This window comes from Cottoperca gobio, chromosome 12 (genome assembly GCF_900634415.1).
Source record: "Cottoperca gobio chromosome 12, fCotGob3.1, whole genome shotgun sequence".
Taxonomy (NCBI): domain Eukaryota; kingdom Metazoa; phylum Chordata; class Actinopteri; order Perciformes; family Bovichtidae; genus Cottoperca; species Cottoperca gobio.
The window spans coordinates 21,563,055-21,586,601 of NC_041366.1; the positions used below are offsets into that span (position 1 = coordinate 21,563,055).

The 23,547-nt window shown below is 40.7% G+C and overlaps 2 protein-coding genes across 2 annotated transcripts; one reads left to right on the forward strand and one right to left on the reverse strand.

Annotated features, from left to right (window-relative positions):
• The first annotated feature begins 1,421 nt into the window (after nucleotides 1-1,421).
• pdcl (phosducin-like) lies at nucleotides 1,422-18,380 on the forward strand. The gene is made up of 15 exons (XM_029445212.1): nucleotides 1,422-1,924; nucleotides 2,023-2,106; nucleotides 4,082-4,198; nucleotides 6,053-6,193; nucleotides 6,272-6,415; nucleotides 6,758-6,939; nucleotides 7,312-7,395; nucleotides 7,957-8,203; nucleotides 8,687-8,973; nucleotides 9,593-9,740; nucleotides 10,476-10,830; nucleotides 13,165-13,405; nucleotides 16,138-16,321; nucleotides 16,409-16,590; nucleotides 17,028-18,380. The coding sequence occupies exons 1-15, from the start codon at nucleotides 1,918-1,920 to the stop codon at nucleotides 17,589-17,591; spliced, it is 2,967 nt and encodes a 988-aa protein (XP_029301072.1). The 5' UTR covers nucleotides 1,422-1,917; the 3' UTR covers nucleotides 17,592-18,380.
• On the reverse strand, nucleotides 12,339-13,908 carry LOC115016751 (cold-inducible RNA-binding protein B-like). The gene has a single exon (XM_029444774.1). It carries the CDS (start codon nucleotides 13,757-13,759, stop codon nucleotides 13,199-13,201), a length of 561 nt encoding a protein of 186 aa, XP_029300634.1. The 5' UTR covers nucleotides 13,760-13,908; the 3' UTR covers nucleotides 12,339-13,198.
• Nucleotides 18,381-23,547: the final 5,167 nt, after the last annotated feature.

The following is a 23,547-nucleotide window of genomic DNA, read 5'->3' on the forward strand; positions in this document are numbered from 1 at the left end:
CTTTATAGTCGTTTAATGTTTCTTTATAGTCATGTCATTTAATGTTTCTTTATAGTCATTTAATGTTTCTTTATAGTCATTTAATGTTTCTTTATAGTCGTTTAATGTTTCTTTATAGTCATGTCATTTAATGTTTCTTTATAGTCATTTAATGTTTCTTTATAGTCGTTTAATGTTTCTTTATAGTCATTTAATGTTTCTTTATAGTCATTTAATGTTTCTTTATAGTCGCTTTATGTTTCTTTATAGTCATTTAATGTTTCTTTATAGTCATTATGTTTCTTATAGTCATTTAATGTTTCTTTATAGTCATTTAATGTTTCTTTATAGTCATTTAATGTTTCTTTGTAGTCATTTAATGTTTCTTTATAGTCATTTAATGTTTCTTTATAGTCGTTTAATGTTTCTTTGTAGTCATTTAATGTTTCTTTATAGTCATTTAATGTTTCTTTGTAGTCATTTAATGTTTCTTTGTAGTCATTTAATGTTTCTTTATAGTCATTTAATGTTTCTTTGTAGTCATTTAATGTTTCTTTATAGTCATTTAATGTTTCTTTATAGTCGTTTAATGTTTCTTTATAGTCATTTAATGTTTCTTTATAGTCATTTAATGTTTCTTTATAGTCGTTTAATGTTTCTTTGTAGTCATTTAATGTTTCTTTATAGTCGTTTAATGTTTCTTTATAGTCGTTTAATGTTTCTTTATAGTCATGTCATTTAATGTTTCTTTGTAGTCATTTAATGTTTCTTTGTAGTCATTTAATGTTTCTTTATAGTCATTTAATGTTTCTTTGTAGTCATTTAATGTTTCTTTATAGTCGTTTAATGTTTCTTTATAGTCGTTTAATGTTTCTTTATAGTCATTTAATGTTTCTTTATAGTCGTTTAATGTTTCTTTGTAGTCATTTAATGTTTCTTTATAGTCGTTTAATGTTTCTTTATAGTCATTTAATGTTTCTTTATAGTCATTTAATGTTTCTTTATAGTCGTTTAATGTTTCTTTGTAGTCATTTAATGTTTCTTTATAGTCGTTTAATGTTTCTTTATAGTCATTTTATGTTTCTTTATAGTCGTTTAATGTTTCTTTATAGTCATTTTATGTTTCTTTATAGTCATTTAATGTTTCTTTGTAGTCATTTAATGTTTCTTTATAGTCGTTTAATGTTTCTTTATAGTCGTTTAATGTTTCTTTGTAGTCGTTTAATGTTTCTTTATAGTCGTTTAATGTTTCTTTATAGTTATTTAATGTTTCTTTATAGTCGTTTAATGTTTCTTTATAGTCATTTAATGTTTCTTTATAGTCGTTTAATGTTTCTTTATAGTCGTTTAATGTTTCTTTATAGTCGTTTTATGTTTCTTTATAGTCGTTTAATGTTTCTTTATAGTCGTTTAATGTTTCTTTATAGTCGTTTAATGTTTCTTTATAGTCGTTTTATGTTTCTTTATAGTCATTTAATGTTTCTTTATAGTCGTTTTATGTTTCTTTAGCGACATGTTGCAGGTGAAAGCCGGGGAACCATCCGTGGTCTTATTTAAAAGTATAACTGGCCAAGCACAAGGGAGGAAACATGGGGAAAGCAGCAGAGTTGCAGTGAGGCTCCTGTACCAGCAGGGGGCGATATATAAAAAGTGTAAAACCACACTTTAGTGAAGTCTCCTTCCCACTTTCTCCCTTTTCTGTGGGACAGCAGGTAAAGGCGCAGTGCGGCGGGGCTGCAGCACTTGCAGACAGAGAGGCAGACAGACAGGCAGGCAGACAGGCAGGCAGGCAGGCAGGAGTTAACCTGTTGGACTGCTCCTCTTTTACTCTCACTCTCTGACTCCTCATCACAACTCTCTGGACCAGCTCAGGATTTGTACACTTTTCTTACAGTTTTATGAGTTGGGATGAAATTCTCCTGAACTGACGCTGCTGTAATGAGATGTAAGTATGTCTCCTTGTTTGCTTTTATAGATATGTATGTATGTTTTCTTACCTTTTCTCTTCCTAAACACTAATTTGCTTTCAAACTGTTGTTGCAGCCTCTGTCCTAGGATCAGTGTGTGTTCTGCTCTTGCTGCTGCGGGAGCCTGCATGCCAAGGTGATGAGGTTACCTCCAGCACAGGTAGGTGAGGGGTCAGTGGGACATACAGGGTGGTGTAACGTCTGCTAGTCTGAGGATGTGCAGCTTTAAGAGCTGGTCCGATGCAGGAAACATAGCAGGAATCAATGGGCCTGCGAGTCTGTGTTTTCCTTCTCCCTGTAGTTTTATCAGGTCTTCCTCTGCACACCGGGCTGCTAGACATTCCGGTAACTGTGATAGCAAAGACAGGCTGTGGCAAGCCTGCTGTTGGTACAATAACAGGATTCACCAGCTTAGAGACTCTGCAAGAAAGCTTATTTATTCACCATCATGCCTGGCACCTTATTGTTCTTCTTAAGTTGATTATGATAAGGAAAAAGTAGCATTGGGAGGTCTGATTACAGACTGTTTCCTGATGCATATCAACTTGTTGCAGTATCAGTTTTATTATTTTCTAACAAAAGGAGTCTTTAAAGTCAAGGTGACGTCTGTCCAAAACCCAAAGATATTCACTTTAATATGATATTAAACAGAAAAGCAGGAAATCTCCATATTTATGAGACAAAAACAGCATTTTCTGCCATTTTTGCATTAAAAAATGACTTTTTAACGATTACTTGATTATCAAAATAGTCGACTAATCTTTGTAGCTTCCTGAAGTTAATATCTAGCGGTGTAACTCCCAGACTCTTCCTGCCTGACCTGTATGGCCGCCCCCTCCCTTATATACACAATATACTCTCCTGCCCTCGGGCCCACATTATCAGCTCTCACCAGCTTCTTCTTTTCTTCTGATTTCTGCTCTTCTGTTCTGCGGAGTCACAGGACTTCTTCTGAATGAGCTGCCGTGTCACAGTTGCAGTAAAGACCCTCGCAGGAAGACTCCCTCCAGGGGTTTGTTCACTCATGGGAGGTTTAAACTCGCTGTGACCCATGAAATCATATAGTGTACATGCAGTTTACATAGCAGTAAGATGAGGTTGCTTGGTGTTCTGCCAGGGGACCGGGGCGGATGGGGCTGCGTGGGCAGAGAGGCGTGTTTTCACATGTTCTCTGCGGTAATGTGCGTCTTATCCTCTTCACCTGGATGTTTTACAGATCATCTGTATTCACATTCAAAGATGTGTTTATCTGTAATGCTGCACCCTGAACTGTCTGTATAATATTAGGAACTTGTAGTAATCTGTGCATAAATCTTCGGGTGAAGGAATGCCAAACAGTCTTATCTGCTCTATTCAAGAGGATTTCATTGCTCAGCCTAAAACTAACATACGTGTGTGTTTTATCTTGTCAAAGCGTCTCCCCCCCCCCCCTTCTGTGTGGTTGTACTTTTCAGTTTTAGACACAGAATCCGTCTTAAAGTCGTGAAATCTTGTTTCTGAAAGGAAAAGGTTCAAAAGATTCATAATTTGCTTAATTCTTAAGTAGAAAATGTCCATAAATTCCTAATTGTTTCCTCATAATATCCTGGGAAGGTTCCTGATGTACTACCAAATAATCAATTTAACTTTAAGATAGCTGAACATATAAATGTGCAATGAGTCTACAGAACATGTATGAAGAATAACATCAATCCAAACTGAACTATGAACTTTGTTTAGTATTTCTTTCTACGACAGTTTCCAGAAAGTATTATGAATAAAAGTGTCAATGAAGTTTTATTCCAGCGGAAATAAACGTCTCTCGAGATGATTTATTGTCGTCATCTTTGCACAGCAATCATCATTCTTTATTCGAGATACCGATAATATCCCTGAAGGATAATAACGGCACTGGGAGCAGGGATTAAATAGAATTACGTCACTTTAATGGCAGATGGGTTTTATTTGAATAAAAGTGGTTTAATCTGACGCTTCCTGTCCGGCTCAAAGACAGAAATGTTTTTAAAAGAGATGACAGGAACTAAATCACTGCGCAGGAAGTAAGATTGTCAAGTAAATATTAGATCTCACATTACAGCGTTGTGTATGTTCTGCCTGGGCTTACAGTAAGTTCTCCTTCTTCTTCTCCTCCACAGTGAACCCATGCTGTTACTTCCCCTGCCAGCACTGGGGCGTGTGCGTCAGGCATGGGGAGGAGAAGTACGAGTGTGACTGTACTCGTACAGGCTACAACGGGGAAAACTGCACCGTCCGTGAGTTCAGACATCCTCATGACACCACTCCTCATATCCGCCCTTATTATTGCACTTTTAAAGAATTTGAAATATTCTGGATTCCTTTGTACACAAGAGGGAAAGGATCAGATGGAAACGGCTTGTTCATCTCAGTTGAATCAGGAAATAGTGCAGCGTAGCTCCTGGCTCACAGAGCTGAGACTTCTCGTCTAGACCCAAATATTTGGGGGGGAAAATGGAGGAACAGAAGCAACTGCCGGAGAGAGGCCAGCTGGATCACTTTCTGTCCTCTGAAGCACCGACTAACGCTGCTCTGCTTCTCATTAGCGGGGAAGCCGCACACACTGTAGTCCTTAATCAGATGTGATGTATTCGGCTGACAGTTATGCAGTTACATCACACTCTCCATCCATAATTACAATTGCTTTGATTGTGCAGAGAGAGGGAAGGAGAGTGGGAGGAGAAGGGAGGGAAAGACACGCAAAGTCAAACAGGAAAAAGGGAAATGGGACCAAGTGATAACATTTACTACCGTACATTAACTAATAGATGTACATGTAGCTCATTCTGCAGAATCAACTTTGGATTTTTAGAAATACTGAGTTTTATGAATCCAAGTTCCCCCGACAGCAGACGGACTCAGAGACCAAAAGATGCAGAATAAAAACAGTAAAGTAGCAGAGGAAAGGAGACAGCAGGAATGGAGGCAGAAAAGGCCCAAAGGGAGGAGAAAAGGGCGCCAAGAAGAGAGGGGGCAGAGGGGGATAGAGAGAGAGGAGAGGAAGAGAGAAGGAAGAGGAGAGGAGGGAGGAGAGGAAGAAGAGGAGAGGAGGGAGAGGAGAGGAGGAAGAGAGAGAGGAGAGGGAGAGAGGAGGAAGAGAAGAGAGAAGAGAAGAGGAGGAAGAGAGGAGGAAGAGAAGAGAAGAGAGGAGAGGAAGGAGAGAGGAGGAAGAGAAGAGAGGAGAGGAAGAGAAGAGGAGGAAGAGAAGAGGAGGAAGAGAAGAGGAGGAAGAGAGGAGAGCGAGAGAGGAGGAAGAGAGAAGGAAGAGGAGAGAGAAGAGAGAAGAGGAGAGAAGGAGAGAGGAAGAAGAGGAGAGAAGGAAGAGAGAAGAGAAGAGGAATGAGAGAGGAAGAGAAGAGGAAGAAGAGAGAAGAGGAAGAGAAGATGAGAAGAGAGAGAGAGGAAGAAGAAAGGATAAGAGAGAAGAGGAGAATAAGAAGGAAGGAGAGATAATGAAGATGATAGAAGAATGAGAAGTAGTAATAGAATAGGTATAGATTAGTAGTAAGAGATAATGAATATAATATGATAATATTAAGTAATAATTATATATCAATAATATTATATTATTAAGATAATATTATTAATATATATATTATAATGTAATAATTCATTTATTACATTTATATAATTAATGTAATTCTTATTTTTTACTATTTTTTATACAAATGATTTTCTTTTACTTATATTTTATAATTTATTCTCATTTCATTGTCTATTTAACCTTTTATTTTTTATTGTAAAGCACATAAAACTACATCTCTTGTATGAAAAGTGCTCAATAAATAAAGTGTATTTGTAGTATTTATTGTAGCTTCATCTCAACCAATGTTGAGTGTAGTTCACACAAACTAATTGATAAGCCTGCAGCTTGTGGGGCTCCTGTAGGTTTGGGCCCTTTGCCTGGTGTGTAATCTACCCTAAGGCCCAGGATGTAAAGCTCCGAGCCTGATAGTCGGAGTAGAATACCTTCTTGGAAGCATGCAATGAGCAGTGCATTTCTCTCCCGTGTGTATTTCCACTTTGTATTTCCAGCTGTCCCGACTTCCAGTAAGAACCACATTGTTTTTTCATGTGTCCTCCTTCCACAGCCGAGTTTTGGACCAGAGTGCGTCAGTTCCTCAAGCCCACTCCAGATGTGGTGCATTACATTCTCACCCACTTCCAGCGGCTCTGGGACGTCATCAACTACACCTTCCTACGGGACGTCCTCATGCGGGTCGTTCTCACAGGTGCAGAGTCAGCTGTTCCTTCATCTGGGCTGTGACATGTTCAGTGTCTCTAATGACTTTACTCTTTCTTATGAACAGCGAGGTCCGACTTAATACCCAGCCCTCCAACCTTCAACTCCAAATACGGCTACCTCAACTGGGAGTCCTACTATAATCTGAGCTACTACACTCGGATTCTGCCTCCAGTGCCGGAGGACTGCCCGACATCTCTGGGGGTCAAAGGTTAGCCCCTCATTTATGCTTTATTAAAATTACCCAGCCCTACCTATTCATAGTAACACTTTGAACACATCAATATCTGTTATATATATATCATATGATCAATATATTTGCACATCCTGTCTCATTGTGAAACATTATATTGTACATATATATATTTATATGTTCTTGACCTTTGCAGTACTTTGCCACACTGACACGGATGCATATTATTGACCTTGCAAAGCGCCGTGTGATGTTTTAACCGTATCAGTTTTCAGACGCACGGGTTCAGTATTATGACTAGAGGCGTGTGTGTGTGTGTGTGTGATGTGCTCTGTGTGACGCTGCAGTGTTTCTGTTCAGGCAAGGCTGGGCTGCCTGACCCTGAGCTGCTGGTTGAGAGGCTGCTGAAGAGAAGGACGTTCAGACCCGACCCCCAGGGCTCCAACCTCATGTTCGCCTTTTTCGCACAGCACTTCACCCACCAGTTCTTTAAGACCTACAACCGCATGGGTCTGGGCTTCACGAAGGCTTTAGCGCACGGGGTCAGTCCGTTTTCTGCTTTTAGTGTGAAACAAGTGTTCTGGTGATCCATCTGTAAACCTGCTGTGTTTATGACTTAGGGGGAGAACTAGTTTTACAAGGTTATAAAACGTGTTTTGCCAGTTAAAGGTTGTCATATGGCCACAAGGCGGCTGAAGAGCACCACCGCCCCGTGTTCTGAACACACATGACACATTAACTGGTGTTCAGAGAGCACGCACAGGTGAAACTTTGCTTTAAGCACCTCTCTGGGTTTCCATCATTTAGGAATAAATCCTCTTATCGCTTGTGCTTTGCTTGAATGTGACTCACAGAATGAACGAGTGAACGCTCATCTCTCACTTTCATTCCTCGTCCATCCCGTGGACACACAGGTGGACGCAGGACACGTCTATGGAGACAACCTGGAGCGTCAGCTGCAGCTCAGGCTTCACACGGACGGAAAACTCAAGTATCAGGTGAAAGAGGAAACGTAAACACAACACATTGTTTTCATGTTGTTTCCAATCATTTCCATTTGAAGGGCGAAATGAAATGTTATTGTGCCGTCATCATTTATTCTGCTGACGTTGCCTTCGCTGATACGCTGTGGATATACTCAACATGTGGGGAGTAGTGAACGCCATTTAATTTAAAAACGACATGTTGCAGTAGTTAACTACTGAAACTACAAACAATGTGGGCCATCACAGCAAAAGAATCATTTTTACAATTAAATATAAGTTAAATATTTATTTATTTTTAAATGTATTTATAAAAGACGTGTGAACAAGTGGACACTTTCTGATATAAACTCAATGTAGTAGCTTTGTTTTTGCTGCCATGTGACTTTCTATATTATATTCTGTTATAATAATAGAATATATAATATAATATAATAACAATTTGATCTTTTGATAAAAAACTTTTTAGCTTTTAGTAAGAAAACAAATTGTTTCCCAACGCGGCAGGTTGCTGGAGCGGGTCGGGGAACAGAGTTAAGTTGTAATTTATAATAAGGAATTGTTTTGTCCCATCAGTTAGTTGACGGCGAGATGTACCCCCCCACTGTAGCGGATGCTCCCGTTAAGATGAGCTACCCCCCCGGGATCCCTCCGGAGGCTCAGATGGCGATTGGTCAGGAAGTGTTTGGACTGCTTCCTGGTTTGGGGATGTTCGCCACGCTTTGGCTGAGGGAGCATAACCGAGTGTGTGACATCCTGAAGGCGGAGCATCCCACCTGGGACGATGAGCAGCTGTTCCAGACCACACGCCTCGTCATCATCGGTGAGCTGGACGCAATTTTGAATGAATAGATTGACATTTTGGAATATACATCAATGTTCTGGCTAAACATTCGATGAGAAGACACTAATCTGGTACTTGTAGGTTTTACACGCAGGGTTAGTTTTCATATCGTTAGTCTTTCAGTATTTTCAGTTGTGATTTATTTAAATTAAATTAAATGATGTTCATTTTAAATGTATTTGAATCCGTTGTTTTAGGAAATATCTTTTCCCCTTAAAGCATATAGTTTAACTTACAATATTCTTCTCTGCTTAATAAAACGTAAAGCGACCTCCAGCAGCTTGTTAGCTTAGCACAAATGTACGTCACTGTACAAAGGTAACAGCCTAAGGCTCACGAGTTAACTAACTTCTCATTTGCTTAAGATAATAATGTGAAAGTTACCGCAGGTGTGAATTCACAGTAACTGTGAGGGTTAACAGGGCTCGTTTGAATCTGTGTTTGTGTCTCTGCATGTTTCAGGCGAGACGATCAGGATAGTGATAGAGGAGTACGTGCAGCACCTCAGCGGATACCTGCTGCAGCTCAAGTTTGATCCCACGCTGCTGTTTAACTCCAACTTCCAGTATGGGAACCGCATCTCTCTGGAGTTCAGCCAGCTCTACCACTGGCACCCCTTGATGCCCGACAGCTTCTTTATTAACGGAGATGAACTGGAGTACAGGCAGTTCCTCTTCAACACCTCTGTTCTCACACACTACGGCATCGAGAAGCTGGTGGACGCTTTCTCTCGCCAGGTTGCTGGCCAGGTAACAAACCGCAGTGACGTCATAAACATGCAGCGACAAATACATTTATTGTTTGTATCGTTTGGTTACATCTCACTCCTCTGGTTCGTTATCATTACAGAATATCATCTGCAGAATTATTATTACGTCTTCCTCAAGTACTGCACTTATGTACACTTTTGAGGTACTTGCACTGTACTTGAGTATTTACTTTTTATGCCACTTTCTATAAATATGAGGCTTTTTTATGCACTTCATGCAAAAACATTTCATGGTTCCAGCTCCTTAAATGTGAAGATGTGTGGGAAGAAAAGAGGAGAACTTTTACCTGACTATACTTATACTATACTTATACTATACTTATACTATACTTACATACTTTTACTGAGGTAACATTTTGAATGCAGGACATGTACTTGTGACATCTTATATATCACAGCTAAACACACACACACAACGCAGCAGCTGCTGAGCACTTATACTGCTTTAATGTGTGTATGTATACATGTACTACATGTACTACATGTACTACATGTAGTACATGTACTACTCTGCCGTTTAAATAAACTCAACATCTCACAGATCATGAAACATCATTTTGTATATTAGACACTTAATTGTCAAACGTTTTGTCCTGCAGATTGGCGGCGGCCATAACATCAACGCTGTGGTGACCAGCGTGGCCGTGCGGACCATAAAAGAGTCCCGGCAGCTCCGCATGCAGCCCTTCAACGAGTACAGGAAGCGATTCAACCTCGAGCCGTACACATCGTTCAGACAGTTCACCGGTAAAAGAAGCCGCTCCGTGTACAGAACACACAACACGAATACAACCTTCCAAACATTTAACAAGAGCAGCTGAGCACGTGACGTAAACACCGTCCAGTCCCTCTGAACATTACTCTCCAACGCTAACGATTCTTATTGCAACGTGTCCCATTGATTTCCTCTGCAGGGTAACTCAAACTGTATTTATTTATACCGCACCTTTCATTCAAACATGCAGCTCGAAGCGCTTCACACAGAAAGAAAATAAATAGAATTTTAGAAGGCAAAGAAATTACAAAAATAAAGATAAATACATCAAAGTCAACAGAATACAATACAAATAAAAACAATATTTAAAGCTTAAAGGCTACGGCTGAAGAATTAAATACGCCTTAAATTTCCTTACAGAGCGCTTAACATTCTTTTCTCCAGAGGGAGAGAGGGACATCAAATAAAAGGTACTTTTATAACACGTGAGGAACATTTGGTGGAGGATCTGGCTGGAATATAAAGCGAAAGAAAATCTCTGATGTAAGGAGGAGTAATTTAAGGATTTATAAGCAAGTAAAAGAACTTTAAAATGAATAATAAAAGGTAGTAAAGTCTTCCCCTTGTTTTAGTTAAGACTCTCTGAACTAGTCGTAGTTTCCAGTGAGCAGTAGATCCCAGTGCTGCCCATTACAGTTCAAGACGAGTCCTTGATGCATTGTGTTGTAGATCTTTCTATTAACAATACGTGTGATTACCATTTGCAGCTAACGAGGAGATAGCCGGCGAGCTTGAAGAACTCTACGGTGACATTGATGCTCTCGAATTTTATCCTGGAATGATGTTGGAGGAAACACGACAGGGGGCCATCTTTGGACAGAGCATGGTGGAGATGGGTGCCCCCTTCTCCCTTAAAGGCCTCCTGGGAAACCCTATATGTTCTCCAAATTACTGGAAGCCCAGCACCTTTGGGGGCAAAGTGGGCTTTGACTTAGTGAACTCTGCCACACTGAAAAAGCTGGTGTGTCTGAACACCAGGACGTGTCCTTACGTGGCGTTTAGAATACCAACAGAGGAGCAATCACAAAGCGGGAAAGATGACAGTAAAGTAAGAACTGATGAGCTATGACTCTTTGCAGACAGAAGGTTATAGTTTTAGATACACATGTGAGTGTAAAGGAGAAACATAAAGAAATCAACATTAGTTAAAGTGTACGCTACATTTAGAATATTTTCACCGCTTCACCTGGCCGTCAGACAGCTGTCCTCAAAGCCACCAGACTCCATTGACAAAAACAGTCATTTTACCTTGTAGAATACGAGAGTTACTGATCTACCACGGTCTCGATCCGTTAGTGAGTTTGTGTTACTGTTTGACTTTGGTGTTTTAATTGATTAGTTCGGATTCACCAAAGTCACACAATAACACAAATGAACAGGCAATCGAGGCAGCGACTCCCGTGTTCTGTGAGGTAAATTGCGGTTTTTGTCAAAGGAATCTGGTGGCTTTAGCTCCCTGTCAAAAGGTCTGTCTGACGACAAGGTAAAAGGTGAAATTATTCTAAATATAATGTACACTTAAACTGATAAGATTGTTTTTAAGGTGGGTTTTTCTTCAAACTTTGCTAAAATACATTTTGCAGCTGCCCCCCCACCCCCCCACAGCAGTACATTGCTTAGCTTCCTGCTGGTACTCCTGTGTGCGAGCCGAGAATCATCTACTGTAGTAACACACTGACTGTGGATAAGTATCTCATACAACCCCACTTCAAAAGATCCGAACTATCCCTTTAACTCTGTTCCACACATGAACAAACACATCACCGAGGACATAAACATATATCTTCTGTTAAATGCTTTGTGCCTTCCAGTAAAACAATGTAAAAAGTATATAATGTCTGTAGATTTATTTTTAAAAGATTGCAATACAAACACATTGAAATAAAACTATAGACAAACGGTGGATTCATGTCTGTTCATTTAAATTGACATTGATTAAAATCTATCTATGTCCAGTGTTTCTGTACCCCCCCCTGCTGCTGAATACAGGAGGGAACAGAAGAATAACGCACCCTATAGCAGGATGTGACTTTGTACTGAACACATTAAACATAGTGTGGTTACCTCTTGGTAAATTAGGATACACATAGCATGTCAGGAACCAACCAGAATATAAACCCACGTTTTACACACGTGCTCGCCTTGCAGAGCATTTAAATTGTGATTGGATCGAACAAAGGGAGTTTGAACCTCTGAGTGTTGGTATCATTGTACCCTTTGTGTTTTACACGAAGTGAACATGTGCATGTGTGAGCCTGCTAGCCGTGGTTATCGTAGCAGTAGCTGCATGGGCTATTCTGCGAGGTGCATTCTGGGTGATGCTATTTTTGAAAAATATTTAAATTTCTATTTAAAGCACTATTAAAATGAAATTAAATAATTCCCCATGCTTGAAGGCATTTGTTTTTCACTGAGTAATTTGTGAAAGGGTTTATGTATAAGTATAGTTAATTTTAGAAAAATATATTATATATTATTATTGTTTAATTTCTTTGCTTACCCTAATTTTATTCGTGCAGAGTTGAAATGTTGAGCCCAACACTGGAATAAGACAATGACGGTTGAGAAAGTTCTAGTATAGAGTATCTTTATTTTTTTCCACAGTCTGTTTAATGGGCTCCATGAAGCCGAACTGACAAAAGAAATAAGAAAAAGGCTGATCATACAAAGAACATAAAGTACACAACCGATCCCGGTTGAGAGAATACTTTGGGGAAATGAAGTTACATTTTTTCAGTCACTTAAACAATTTTCAATCCATTTTACAGCACATTAAAATGTTGAGCAGAGCACAGAAGATACCATGGACAGACTGGAGCATGCTGCAATTTTGCAACTTAAAACAGCCGGTCACTTCGGATGTGTAGCAGTCTGACAAAGTGTTTAATGGTAAAAGGAATTTAGCATTAAATTCCCCCAAAAGTCTGTTTAAGCGTAATTGGATTTCTGTCCTTACTCCGTTTAAAACCTGGCAATAGGTATTCGACCACAGCGACTGAGGGGAAATAAGTGAAAGAAAAAACAAGCCCCATCGGATATTTCAATATACAAAAAAAACTAAACTAAATAAGGAATCAAAATCAAGAAACACTTTACGTGGTGGACAAAAAGTCTACGGCGATGCTAATGGCTGTTCAACGCGAAGCCACGTGGCGAGCCATTGTTCGGCCCTCAAATTGGGACAGAACTAATCAGATTACACAAAGCATTTTAGTTAACAAACGACCTTTAATGAATAAATGTCCAATCAAGCAAGGTAAATAGTCTTGAACTTTGAAATGGAATGACAAAATCATGGTTACAGTTAGATGCTCGAGCTACTACAACAGAACTACAAAACTAAGGTCAGCAAAAACACGTGGACATTTTTCTTGAGGCGCCATCTTTGAAATACAGCCAGCCAAACGATTATCTTGAATCGGGGAGATTTTTACTCGTAATTGTCGCGATAGGAGCCCGCGCGGTCACTGTAGCCACTTTGACCCCTGCTGTCTCTGTAGCCGGAATATCCGCCGCCTCCGCCTCCGCCTCCGCTTCTGTACTGGCCGCCGCCGCCACCACCAGACCGTCCCTCGCCGCCATAGCTTCTTTCGCCGCCGCCGCCGCCGCCGCCGTAGCTTCTTTCGCCGTAGTTGCGGTCTCCGCCATATCCTCCTCCGCCGCCGCTTCCTCCTCTCGCGCGCCCTCCGAATCCGCCTCGTTGTCCTCTTGTTGATCCAAAATTGGTCCTGCTTCGTCCGCCCTTTCCTGCTTCATCTACACGGATTGGCCGGCCATCAAGAGTTGTGCCGTTCATGCCATCCATAGCATCTTTAGCATCTTCGGCATTGTCGTATTTCACAAAGCCGAAACCGCGGGAATTCCCCGTCTCTTTGTCTCTGATCACGTCGACTTTCTCGATGGAGCCATATTTGCTGAAGGCCGCAGTCAGAGATTCCTCGTTGGTGTCGAAGCTCAGTCCGCCGATGAACAATTTACCTTCGTCCGACATGTTTAGTGTTGCTTTTCAGTAGTAGGAGACCAGAATCTGAATCGCGGGGCTGCAGGTCGAACCAGGTCGTTATATCAGAGACGATTTAGAAATGAGACGCATGGAGCAGAGGCATGGATCTATAAGGAGAGGCCGCACTGAAAGCCAATTTCCTGTTCCTGCGTCACGTGGGTGTCGCCCCTCCCCCGCCTCTCTAGGAGACTAGCGGCAGTTTAACTCCAATGGGAGAAGTGAACGTGACTACAGATTATGACCGAATATTTTTGCCCCATAGTCACCAATGTAAAACGTTTTCACAAATCACATATCTTACGAACATTTTGACACTAAAATGGCTTTTTTCAGCGTGACAAATCAGGGGGAAATTGACTTTGTTCAAGACAAATTTGACTCATTCGTATGTCTCTGCAACAGATCTCGCGAGATCTGGCAACACGGCGTATTCACGTGATTCAAACTGTGTCGACGTTTTAAGCATCAATAAACGTTCACAAACGCCCTAGCTAACGGCTTTTGTAATGTTTGACATTATTGTTTGCTGTTTAAAAAAATGTAATGATGAAGATGAATGTAAGCAAAATACAATATAAATGCATTTGAACGCGCCCATTTAGGAGACCGGAAGTGTACTTATAGCGTATCTTTGATAGTATCTACAATATGTCATCGTCACAGCGCCCTCTAGTGTTGAAGTTGGGAACTGCATATAAATACTTCTAGCATCTTCCTACATCTCTTACGTCAGTGGGATGAACCGTTGTAATGTGTTGCCTTTAGGTGCTCTCAGTAAAGTCCAAATTTACAGCACTATCACTACAGAATATCACATATCATAAAACTTTGAATGGTATTAAAGCCGTAATAAACTGTGCAGCTCAGCAATTTGAGTGGCTGTCGTGTGGTTGAGTCATTCGATACTAACTAAAACATTAAGTGCAAATATTAGCATTTATTGTAATATTTGTTTCGAAAAGTAGTAAGCTAACAAATATCACTGAATGAGCGATACTAATTATTGACACAGGTTTGGGTATGTTCACACAATACATATAGTTTACGGTCAATTGTGACTCTAACTTCATTCCAACTGTCTTTGCGCGCCCAATTCATAATTACGGCATATTTCTGAACCGAGAAGGCAACATAATCAGGGAGGGAGGTTTGTGGCAGCTAAACTAGCAGATTAGCTCGAGAGAGCATTGGGAGTTGATGATATTTTACTGACGATAACTGGGCATAAAATCAAGGTAAGATAAAAAACAAGTATTCTTAAATAGTGGACATTTGTTCATGGTTTTTTTAGTGGTATATAATGTAGCCGAATTGAATCTACATTTGATTTAATGGCTAGCTAATGTTCACTGGTTGTCACAGGAGCTAGCTCTGCTGGCTAACGCTAGCTGTGCCTGCCGGCCCGTATCCTTCTTTATTAACATTGGATTGTCTATATCCTCTTGTCATTAGAGTTTGAGATACTTGAGCAACAGTTAGGAGCTTGCTAACTATGCCTAGCTGATTTAGCTATCGTAGCTGTCACATCGGCAGGGATTCTCAGACAATTAACGTTAATGTAGGTGTTGGCTGGAGGCCTTCGCTCCTACTGTTGTACATGTGTTGGAAGACATTTTACTCCAAGGCATAGGAGATATATTGTTTTGTATTGTTGCCTAATGGCAACTATATCGAACAAACGAGTTGTAGTTATTGTTAAGCTTAATATTATCTTCCATTTAGCTGCTTGACCTGCTGTCAGTAGTGAGAGGGATTTATCAGGGGTGTGTTGTCTCCATCTGTGCACTCGAGGTGGTTTACATGCGGCTCAGTGCCTCATTAAAGGCCTCTCAGACCAACTTGTATTGACACACTTAGTATAAGCCATGAATGGATAGTGTATATGTCCTATTTTTTTTTTTTAAATAAAGCCTTTCAGTCCAACCTTTGACAGTTTTGATGGCTGTCAATCTGGATTAGTATGCTCCAGAGACTGCTTTCCTATTGTATGATATAATCTCTAGAGGTTTTATCCATTAGGTCTTAAAAGTAAAGCAAATGGCAGTATTGTCTCACTGTCAAATACAATGCAAATTATTAGTCAAATTACCCAATGCAGTCGAGGTTGGTTTGTTGATATGAATTTACAATGTGTAGTTCACTTTGCAGGTATAACAAGCTTAAAATTCAGCGGACACCATTTTGTTCAATATTTTTAGTTTTCTCTTTATTTGAATGTCTTATTGTTTTATCATACCGATCGACAGAAAAATATTCGGCAACTATTTAGATAATTGTTTTACAATAATTAAAATTTAAAAAGTATGAATAAACATTTTGTTGAAAATAAAAGCTGCTATCTAAAACATAATAACTGCTGCTCTCAGGTGAGCGACATGACTACTCTGGACGACAAGCTTCTGGGAGAAAAGCTGCAGTACTACTACAGCAGCAGTGAGGGCGAAGGCAGCGACAACGAGGATGAGGAAGAGGAGAACAAGACCATCCGGGACACTAACCTCACTGAGCCTGAGATAGAATACAGTGCAGATGGAAGTGCTGTCAACACAGGTACTAATACAATCACAAACACGCGCATCAGGAGAATCACCGTCATAATAAGACCACTGTGCATCATTTTGTGCTATTCTCTCTCAGGACCAAAGGGTGTCATTAATGACTGGAGAAAGTACAAGCAGCTGGAGGTGGAGCAGAAACAAGAGCAGAAGAAAGAGATGGAGAGACTGATCAAGAAGCTGTCGATGACCTGCCGCTCTGAACTCGACCAGGAAAAAGATAAACAGAAAGAGAAAGAGCTGCAGGACAAAATCAAAGGCAAAGTAAGTAGGACGAAGACAAATATATATATTATGTATATACATGGCAAGGAAATGCTTGTGAAAAGCACCATGAGGAACTTGTTGTTCCTCCATCCTGGCAGTGTGGGTGACTCTTGAAACTGCGCCACACTTGCTAGCGGAACACTTGCTGTGGGAAAAGGCTAAATATATGCAATATATTAAAGACAACCTGATTTAATCCTGTTCCTTCATCCTCTACATTTCTGACCGTCTAATTTTGGATTAGTATATTTAGTGACACTCTTGATTTCAGTTTGCTTCAATGCACCTGGCAACTATTTGACATATACACATATTTTATGTCCTGCAAAACAAGGAATTTATGTAAAGCTTAATACCGAACCAGACTGGTAAACTGAATTCAAAACGCAAGAAAGCATATTTCCCAAAATGTTTCCTCTTTGTCTACCCCACAGATGACCATGCAGGAGTACAACATGCTCCAGCAAGAAGAGGATGACGAAGACTTCCTACAGCATTACCGTATGCAGCGCATTGAAGAGATGCGGCGTCAGCTCTGCCGTGGCAAACGCTTTGCGCAGGTCTATGAGCTTAACTGCGGAGAGGACTTCCTGGAGGCTTTGGACAAGGAGGACATAAGCATACTGGTCGTGATCCACATCTACGAGCCGGACGTCCCGGGCTGTGAGGCCATGAGAGGCAGCCTGATGTGTCTGGCTCAAGAATACCCGCTGGTCAAGTTCTGCAGCGTACGCAGCTCGGCCATCAGCACCAGCGCACTGTTCAGAGACAGTGCTCTGCCCGCTCTGCTCGTTTACAAAGGAGGGGATCTGCTCGGTAACTTCGTGCGGGTCACAGACCAGCTCGGGGAAGACTTCTTTGCTGTCGACCTGGAGGCCCTGCTGCAGGAGTACGGCCTGCTGCCCGACAAGCTGCCCACCTCCCAGACGACGGTTCGTAATGGAGCCATCGTGCAGCACACTGTGAGCGATGAGGACTCTGACCTGGATATAGACTAGAGCCGTAATATCTAACATGTATTATATGCTTGAGAAACATCCACACACAGTCTGCATGGACTATAGATTATTTTTATGTATGTGGACCCCCGTAGCGATGACGCACTGAGCCAGGATTGCCATGTTACTACTCGCACATCAACACACAACCAGCATTTAAGCAAGTAAATGCACTCAAAACTAAGGCTGCAAATAACGATTCTTTTCATTATCGATTAATCTGCCGATTTCTATTTTTCTCAATTAATCATTTGGTCTGTAAAATGTCAGAAAATAGTTTCTCAAAGTCCAAGGTGATGTCTTTTCCAAAAATATATTCACTTTAATATGATTTAAAACAGAAAATGAGGAAATCTCCATATTTGAGAGATTAAAAATAGCATTTTCTGACATTGTTGCACGACTTTATCGATTAATCGGATATCACAAGTCGGCGATTATTTTTCAGTCTATCGACCAATCGTTGCTACTCTACACAATCCATGGTAACCATAAGATGTAACTAATAAGAGTAAATTCTGGCCATTACTAATATTAAGGACTTGTTAAACAGTGAAAATGATGTAATGTTAGCTTAAATGTTTTCTTTGTGTTGTGAATGTCGACTATTTATTCGTTGTGGTAAAACACATTCCCTCTTTTCTTCCATGTGCATCTTTATGTATTAAATGTGTTTCACTCTATAGAATATGAACCCCGCAGCCCAAACTGACTTAGTTAATTTTATAACTTTTATATGTGCTGTACCATTTAAAATAGTGGGAAGAATAAACAAATGTTTGAACTCACTGCCTGATGTATGTTTTACTTGTCAGAGTCTATTGTCTACGGGAGGGGGAGGGGGAGGGACAATGAAACAAAAGGGAGCTCAGGAATATTAAAGCTGCACGATTCAATATTTTTATACTAATAGTATAATTAACCCATCGTTCTGAAGTTCCCTTTAGCGTCACGTTTTAGCCTCTGAGCTCATTATTTTGCTTCTCCAAAGAGCCAGATATTTCCTTCAGGAGATGTTGGAGACCAAAACAAAGCTAAGACGGGATGTGTGTTGTTTCCCCGAGCAGCCACAGAAAGTTTATTTCTCCTTGGTTCACACAGATCCGCTCAGATGAACACGACTCAGCTCAGGTGTCGGTGATGTGGTTGATTGCTGGCACACGGCCGTCGTTAACGTTATTACTTCCACCTGAGAAATGTCTGCTGCTAGTTCCCAAGAAATCCAAACTACTTGATGTTTCTCAGTTTATAGCTGACAGTTGAAATATGTATTCTTATTTACGTGGAGAATAACAACAAAATTACTTTTTTTTAGATGCATTGAGCAGCCAAAAGTTGAGTTTTTAATGTATGTCACATTATCATCACTATCATAACAACAGAAATGTGACAAAATTGCCTAATTAGTAATTAGACGAGTCACCATTTGTTTAACCTGCTATAATTCAGCCTCCTCTGACACCCCAGCATCAACTGGCTTTCCAGTTCAGTAAATCCCCCAGAGGTGATTGTCTAACAGATTTTTAGAGAGGTCAACTCGTGCAATGCTTTGCACTCAATAATCACTCTGAGCAGAGAGAGCTGCAGCTGATCCGTGCAAACATATCAGAGCTCACTCCTCAATTATTCTAAATCACACACTAGTTTGCACCCCGCTGGCCACAAGATAAGATCTTTACTTTGTGTGAAGACATTGAGCGACGACAGCTAAAGTCCCGTGTAGCTCTTCAGTGGACACCAGGCTAATGTAGCCTAGAAATACTTCATCAGCAGCACGGTGAGGAAGAGTAACGTCAGCAGCAGGACGGCTGGTGCTTCATGGAGGGGAGCAGCTGAGTGCAGGTCATGTCCACAAAAGGCACGCTCCAGCAGGAGATGGGTCTCTGCATTGATGCCTGACGGGAAGGGAGAGAAACTGTTCCATCATCTCATGCAGGAAGAAAACTCATCTGTGGCAGAGTTAATTAACATTTCATTATCCCTCTGGTGCTTACGTGACCCGTACGCCCAACTGCAGCCGACTAGGTCAAGAAATCAATGCCAACTAATGTTTGCCACGACTTGTTCAATGCAGTAAATGTGCTGGAAGTCGTGATACACACCGTGTTGTGACCACTCGTCCCACAGATGCTGGGCGTCCTCGCTGAGATGTTCATGGTGTTCATGATGATCTGGGTCTGTGTTCGTCACACACAAACAGAATTAATAGATGTACGAGTCCTGAGAGGAAGCTACATGAGTGAATGCAGACGCTGTGGAAAGGGTTCAGACCGCGGCTTTGACCTTCAGGACCGAACTTTTAAAAACAAAACATTTCATAAAATATGCGTTTCAGTCCCACAATGCACCAGATATAATACACATTCAACTCAAGGGGTTTATTTGCATATACACAAGAAATATGTGTACAAAGAATAATAATAATATTCAGAATAAGAGTATAAATAAGAAGTACAGTTGAAAACCTGTTTCTAATTGGACTGGCACTAAATAACGTTCCACAGTAATTATATTTCTAGTTATATTTATACTTTATATAAAGGTGGTAAAGGACTCAGTACCATTTGAGTGATGCCCGAGCATCCGTTTGAGTTCCCTGAGGGCTTGGGTGAGGTTTTCCAGCTGGTCATGAAGGTGCATATTCTCCTCTATCAGTGCATGAATTGTATCCTGGAGCTCAAAGCTTCGACTTTGCAGGAGCAGCAGAGTCAAGGGCATGAAGAAAAGCACCGGCCGTAGTCCCCTCATAGCGCCCCGACACAGCCTCTATCACATCTTCTTCACAGGCGCCAAGCCATCCCTCTCAACGGTGCGTGTGGAAGAGATGCGCTTCACTGCAGAAGTGATTGCTGCAGTCTGCTTTACCGGCTTAAACTCAAGTAAACTCAAGGGGAGGTGACAACAGTTTATTATTTCTTTCCAAAGCCATGTGTGGAACGCTGCCAATTGGCTGTTTTAAAATCTATCCAATGTTTCCACATCGGTGGTCACTGTGACCAAAGCAAGAGCCGCTGCTTGTTGTCGGTATAATCTACATCAAATGATGATGAAAGGATAACTTAAGCTGTGTAAGTGTTCAGCTCTGCAGGAATTAATGTTAAATCCAGTCCAGAAATGTGTGTGAGAAGGTAAGCGATGTGTGAGCTGGGTGCACGGAGGATCGATGCAGACAGACGTGCACATTTCTGTCACATGTAGTAGAGGAACATCTACCACAGTACAGAAACATGTTACCTGTTTCATCTATTCAAATGTTCTTTTGGACTGTACCATTAAATGTGTGAAACAGATTCTAATTCTCCATTTTATTTCATAACCTCGATTTAACCCTTTATTGATGCGATTGCGGCTGATCGTCCAGGAAGTTTTGCTCATTTATACTCTAAAAGTATAAATAACTTCATCACCAGAACAACCTTCTCGATCTGCACCAATCTGGTTTCAAAGCAGGACTGAGACTATCCTCCTCGCTGTCATCCTTCTGGACCAGATCCTCCTCCACACCCTCCAAGAACTGGGAGTCTCAGGCTCTGCTCTCTCCCTGCTTGAATCCTACCTAAAGGACGACACGGTAACTTGGAGAGGGGTTCTGTCGGACCCTTGTCAACTCACCACGGGGTACCTCAGGGCTCCGTCCTGGGTCCCCTCTTCTTTTCTCTGTACACCAACTCACTTGGTTCTGTCATTCACTCTCACGGCTCACAGCTACGCAGACGACACTCAACTGATTCTGTCTTTTCGCAGATCTGAAACCAGGTGGAGGCACGGATCTGGGCTTGTCTGCTTTGCACATCACTTGAAACTCAACCATGACAAGACCGAGCTCCTGATCCTTCCGGACATTAATCAAATAACAAATAAAAATCTGTTCTTTGTACTCTTTGGTTTGGCTTAATGATTTCACCTGTTTGAAGCTAATGCACCTGCAGGATTCTTGTTCTTCGGAGTTGCATCCTCATGATTGTTTGCACTTATTGTCGCTTTGGACAAAAGCGCCAGCTGAATGAACTTTAAGGACAATCGTGCAAGCACAAATACATTTGGACTGGTCTAGCACAGGTGTAATTCATGTTAACCGCTGGAACAGAGCATCATGTTATCAGTTTCACCTGTGCTTTTCCTGTTACGGCAAGTCAAAATGTCTGCTGTGAAGAAGTCTGTACCGCTGATTATTTCTCAAGGAATCCAAAATAATCTGTGTTTCTAGCTGAACAGTTGACATAAGAAGCCTGACAGCGACTAACCCTGTGTCTCCACATGTCTCTGTCTGCGAACATTGGACAGACATGAAGGCGTCACCATTGTGAGTTAATCAGCAGGAGTGTTAACAGTTGTGATTTACATGTGTGATGTCTTTAAGCCTTTGTTTCCATTCGGTGGATTGAAATGTGTTGTATTGAAATGCATCACCTGCGGCCCTGCCCATTGTTATCTGTCCTTTCAGATGCAAACCATTGATTCTGTTGATTCTGTTGATTCTCTTCACTAGAACACCAAAGCTCTACCTGCTCCATTTGTTCATTTCTAACCAGAAGGTTGTTTTTTGATGACCTCCACATGTTGAGGTTACATAAAGCCTCTCTACATCTTTCTGAAAGCGCTCATGCTCTACGTTTCTTGTCTTCACAGTTCAGCGCTCATTAGCTGAATCCACTGTGAGGTCAGATAAATACATCCAACAGCCATCATTTGAATTACTGCAACATCCTGTCAAATGGATTTCTTGACTTTATTTCTCAAGGACTCCAAACTAATGTGTTTCTATCTGAACAGTGGAAATAAGAAACCTTGCATGAAGAAGAACAGTTTGTTAACATCTTCAAATTTGCATGAAATGACATTCTTTGGGTACACAGAGCCCCCTAAAGTTGACTTTCTGTAATGATAACAAAACCAAAATGGAAGTCAGCAGGTCTAACCTGCTGTAGTTCAGTCCTGTGATGAGGCTGTCACAGAAGTAACATTTACCAAACAGAAATGTTCTGTTTTTATAAAGCTGTACTGCTTATAAGACATTTAGTCTGTTGTTTTGTACTGTGTATCCTGTATAATGATGTTATGAGAGACAGTTAGGCCACAGAATGTTTTAACTCTGTAACTCACGTCTGGTGTCTGCCAGCGTTGGACAGACATGAAGGCGTCACCGTCATCATTGTGAGTTAATCAGCAGGAGTGTTAACAGTTGTGATTTACATGTGTGATGTCTTTAAGCCTTTGTTTCCATTCGGTGGATTGAAATGCATCACCTGTTAAAGCCGTTCTCCTGCGAGTGACTTGTGTTTCTGTAAACTCGGGTCAGATACCTGCCAGTGTACGGACTAATACAGCAGTTAGTACATAAACTATACTGCTAGTATTTAAGAAATCATAGTACAATTTAGGAAAGTATGCAATATCTCTGCCAAGACACCAATCAAGTAAATGATCACAGGAACACTGAGCTGCAGCGATGAGTCGATCGACAGGAGCAGCCAAATATTTTAAGATTTATTAATTGTTTACGTAATTTTTCATGTAGAAATGAAATCAGCATCTCAAATATGGAGATTTCCTGTTTTAGTTTTGTCATTAAAATGAATATTTGTGGTTTTTAACTGAAGAATATTGAAGACATTACTTTGGACTTTGACATGTTATAGATCAGTGAATCTAGAACGATGTGCAGATGAATTGATAAGTTGTTTGCAGCTCTTAGTGACGAAGTTTAAAAACAAGATTCTCAGATGTATTCATTGTATTAGTAACATTTACCAAACTACAGAAACACGTTCAGTTGTACAGTTAAGCTTAAAAGGCATAAACTGTTTATTCAAATGTTCTTTTGTACTGAATAATTAAATCGTCATGTGTGAAACATTTCCCTGTATCGAGCCACAACATTCTGATTCTCAGGTTTGTTTTCTAACCCTGATTTAATCCTTTATTCACCACATTGTGGCTGATCTTCCCAGGAAAC

Excerpts from the sequence above, each read along its gene's own strand:
- pdcl (XM_029445212.1), top strand. Across the intron at positions 16,322-16,408 it reads TGGAAGTGCTGTCAACACAG|GACCAAAGGGTGTCATTAAT; the intron begins GTACTAATACAA and ends ATTCTCTCTCAG. Across the intron at positions 16,591-17,027 it reads AGGACAAAATCAAAGGCAAA|ATGACCATGCAGGAGTACAA; the intron begins GTAAGTAGGACG and ends TCTACCCCACAG.
- LOC115016751 (XM_029444774.1), bottom strand. The coding sequence starts at position 13,759 with ATGTCGGACGAAGGTAAATTGTTCATCGGCGGACTGAGCTTCGACACC.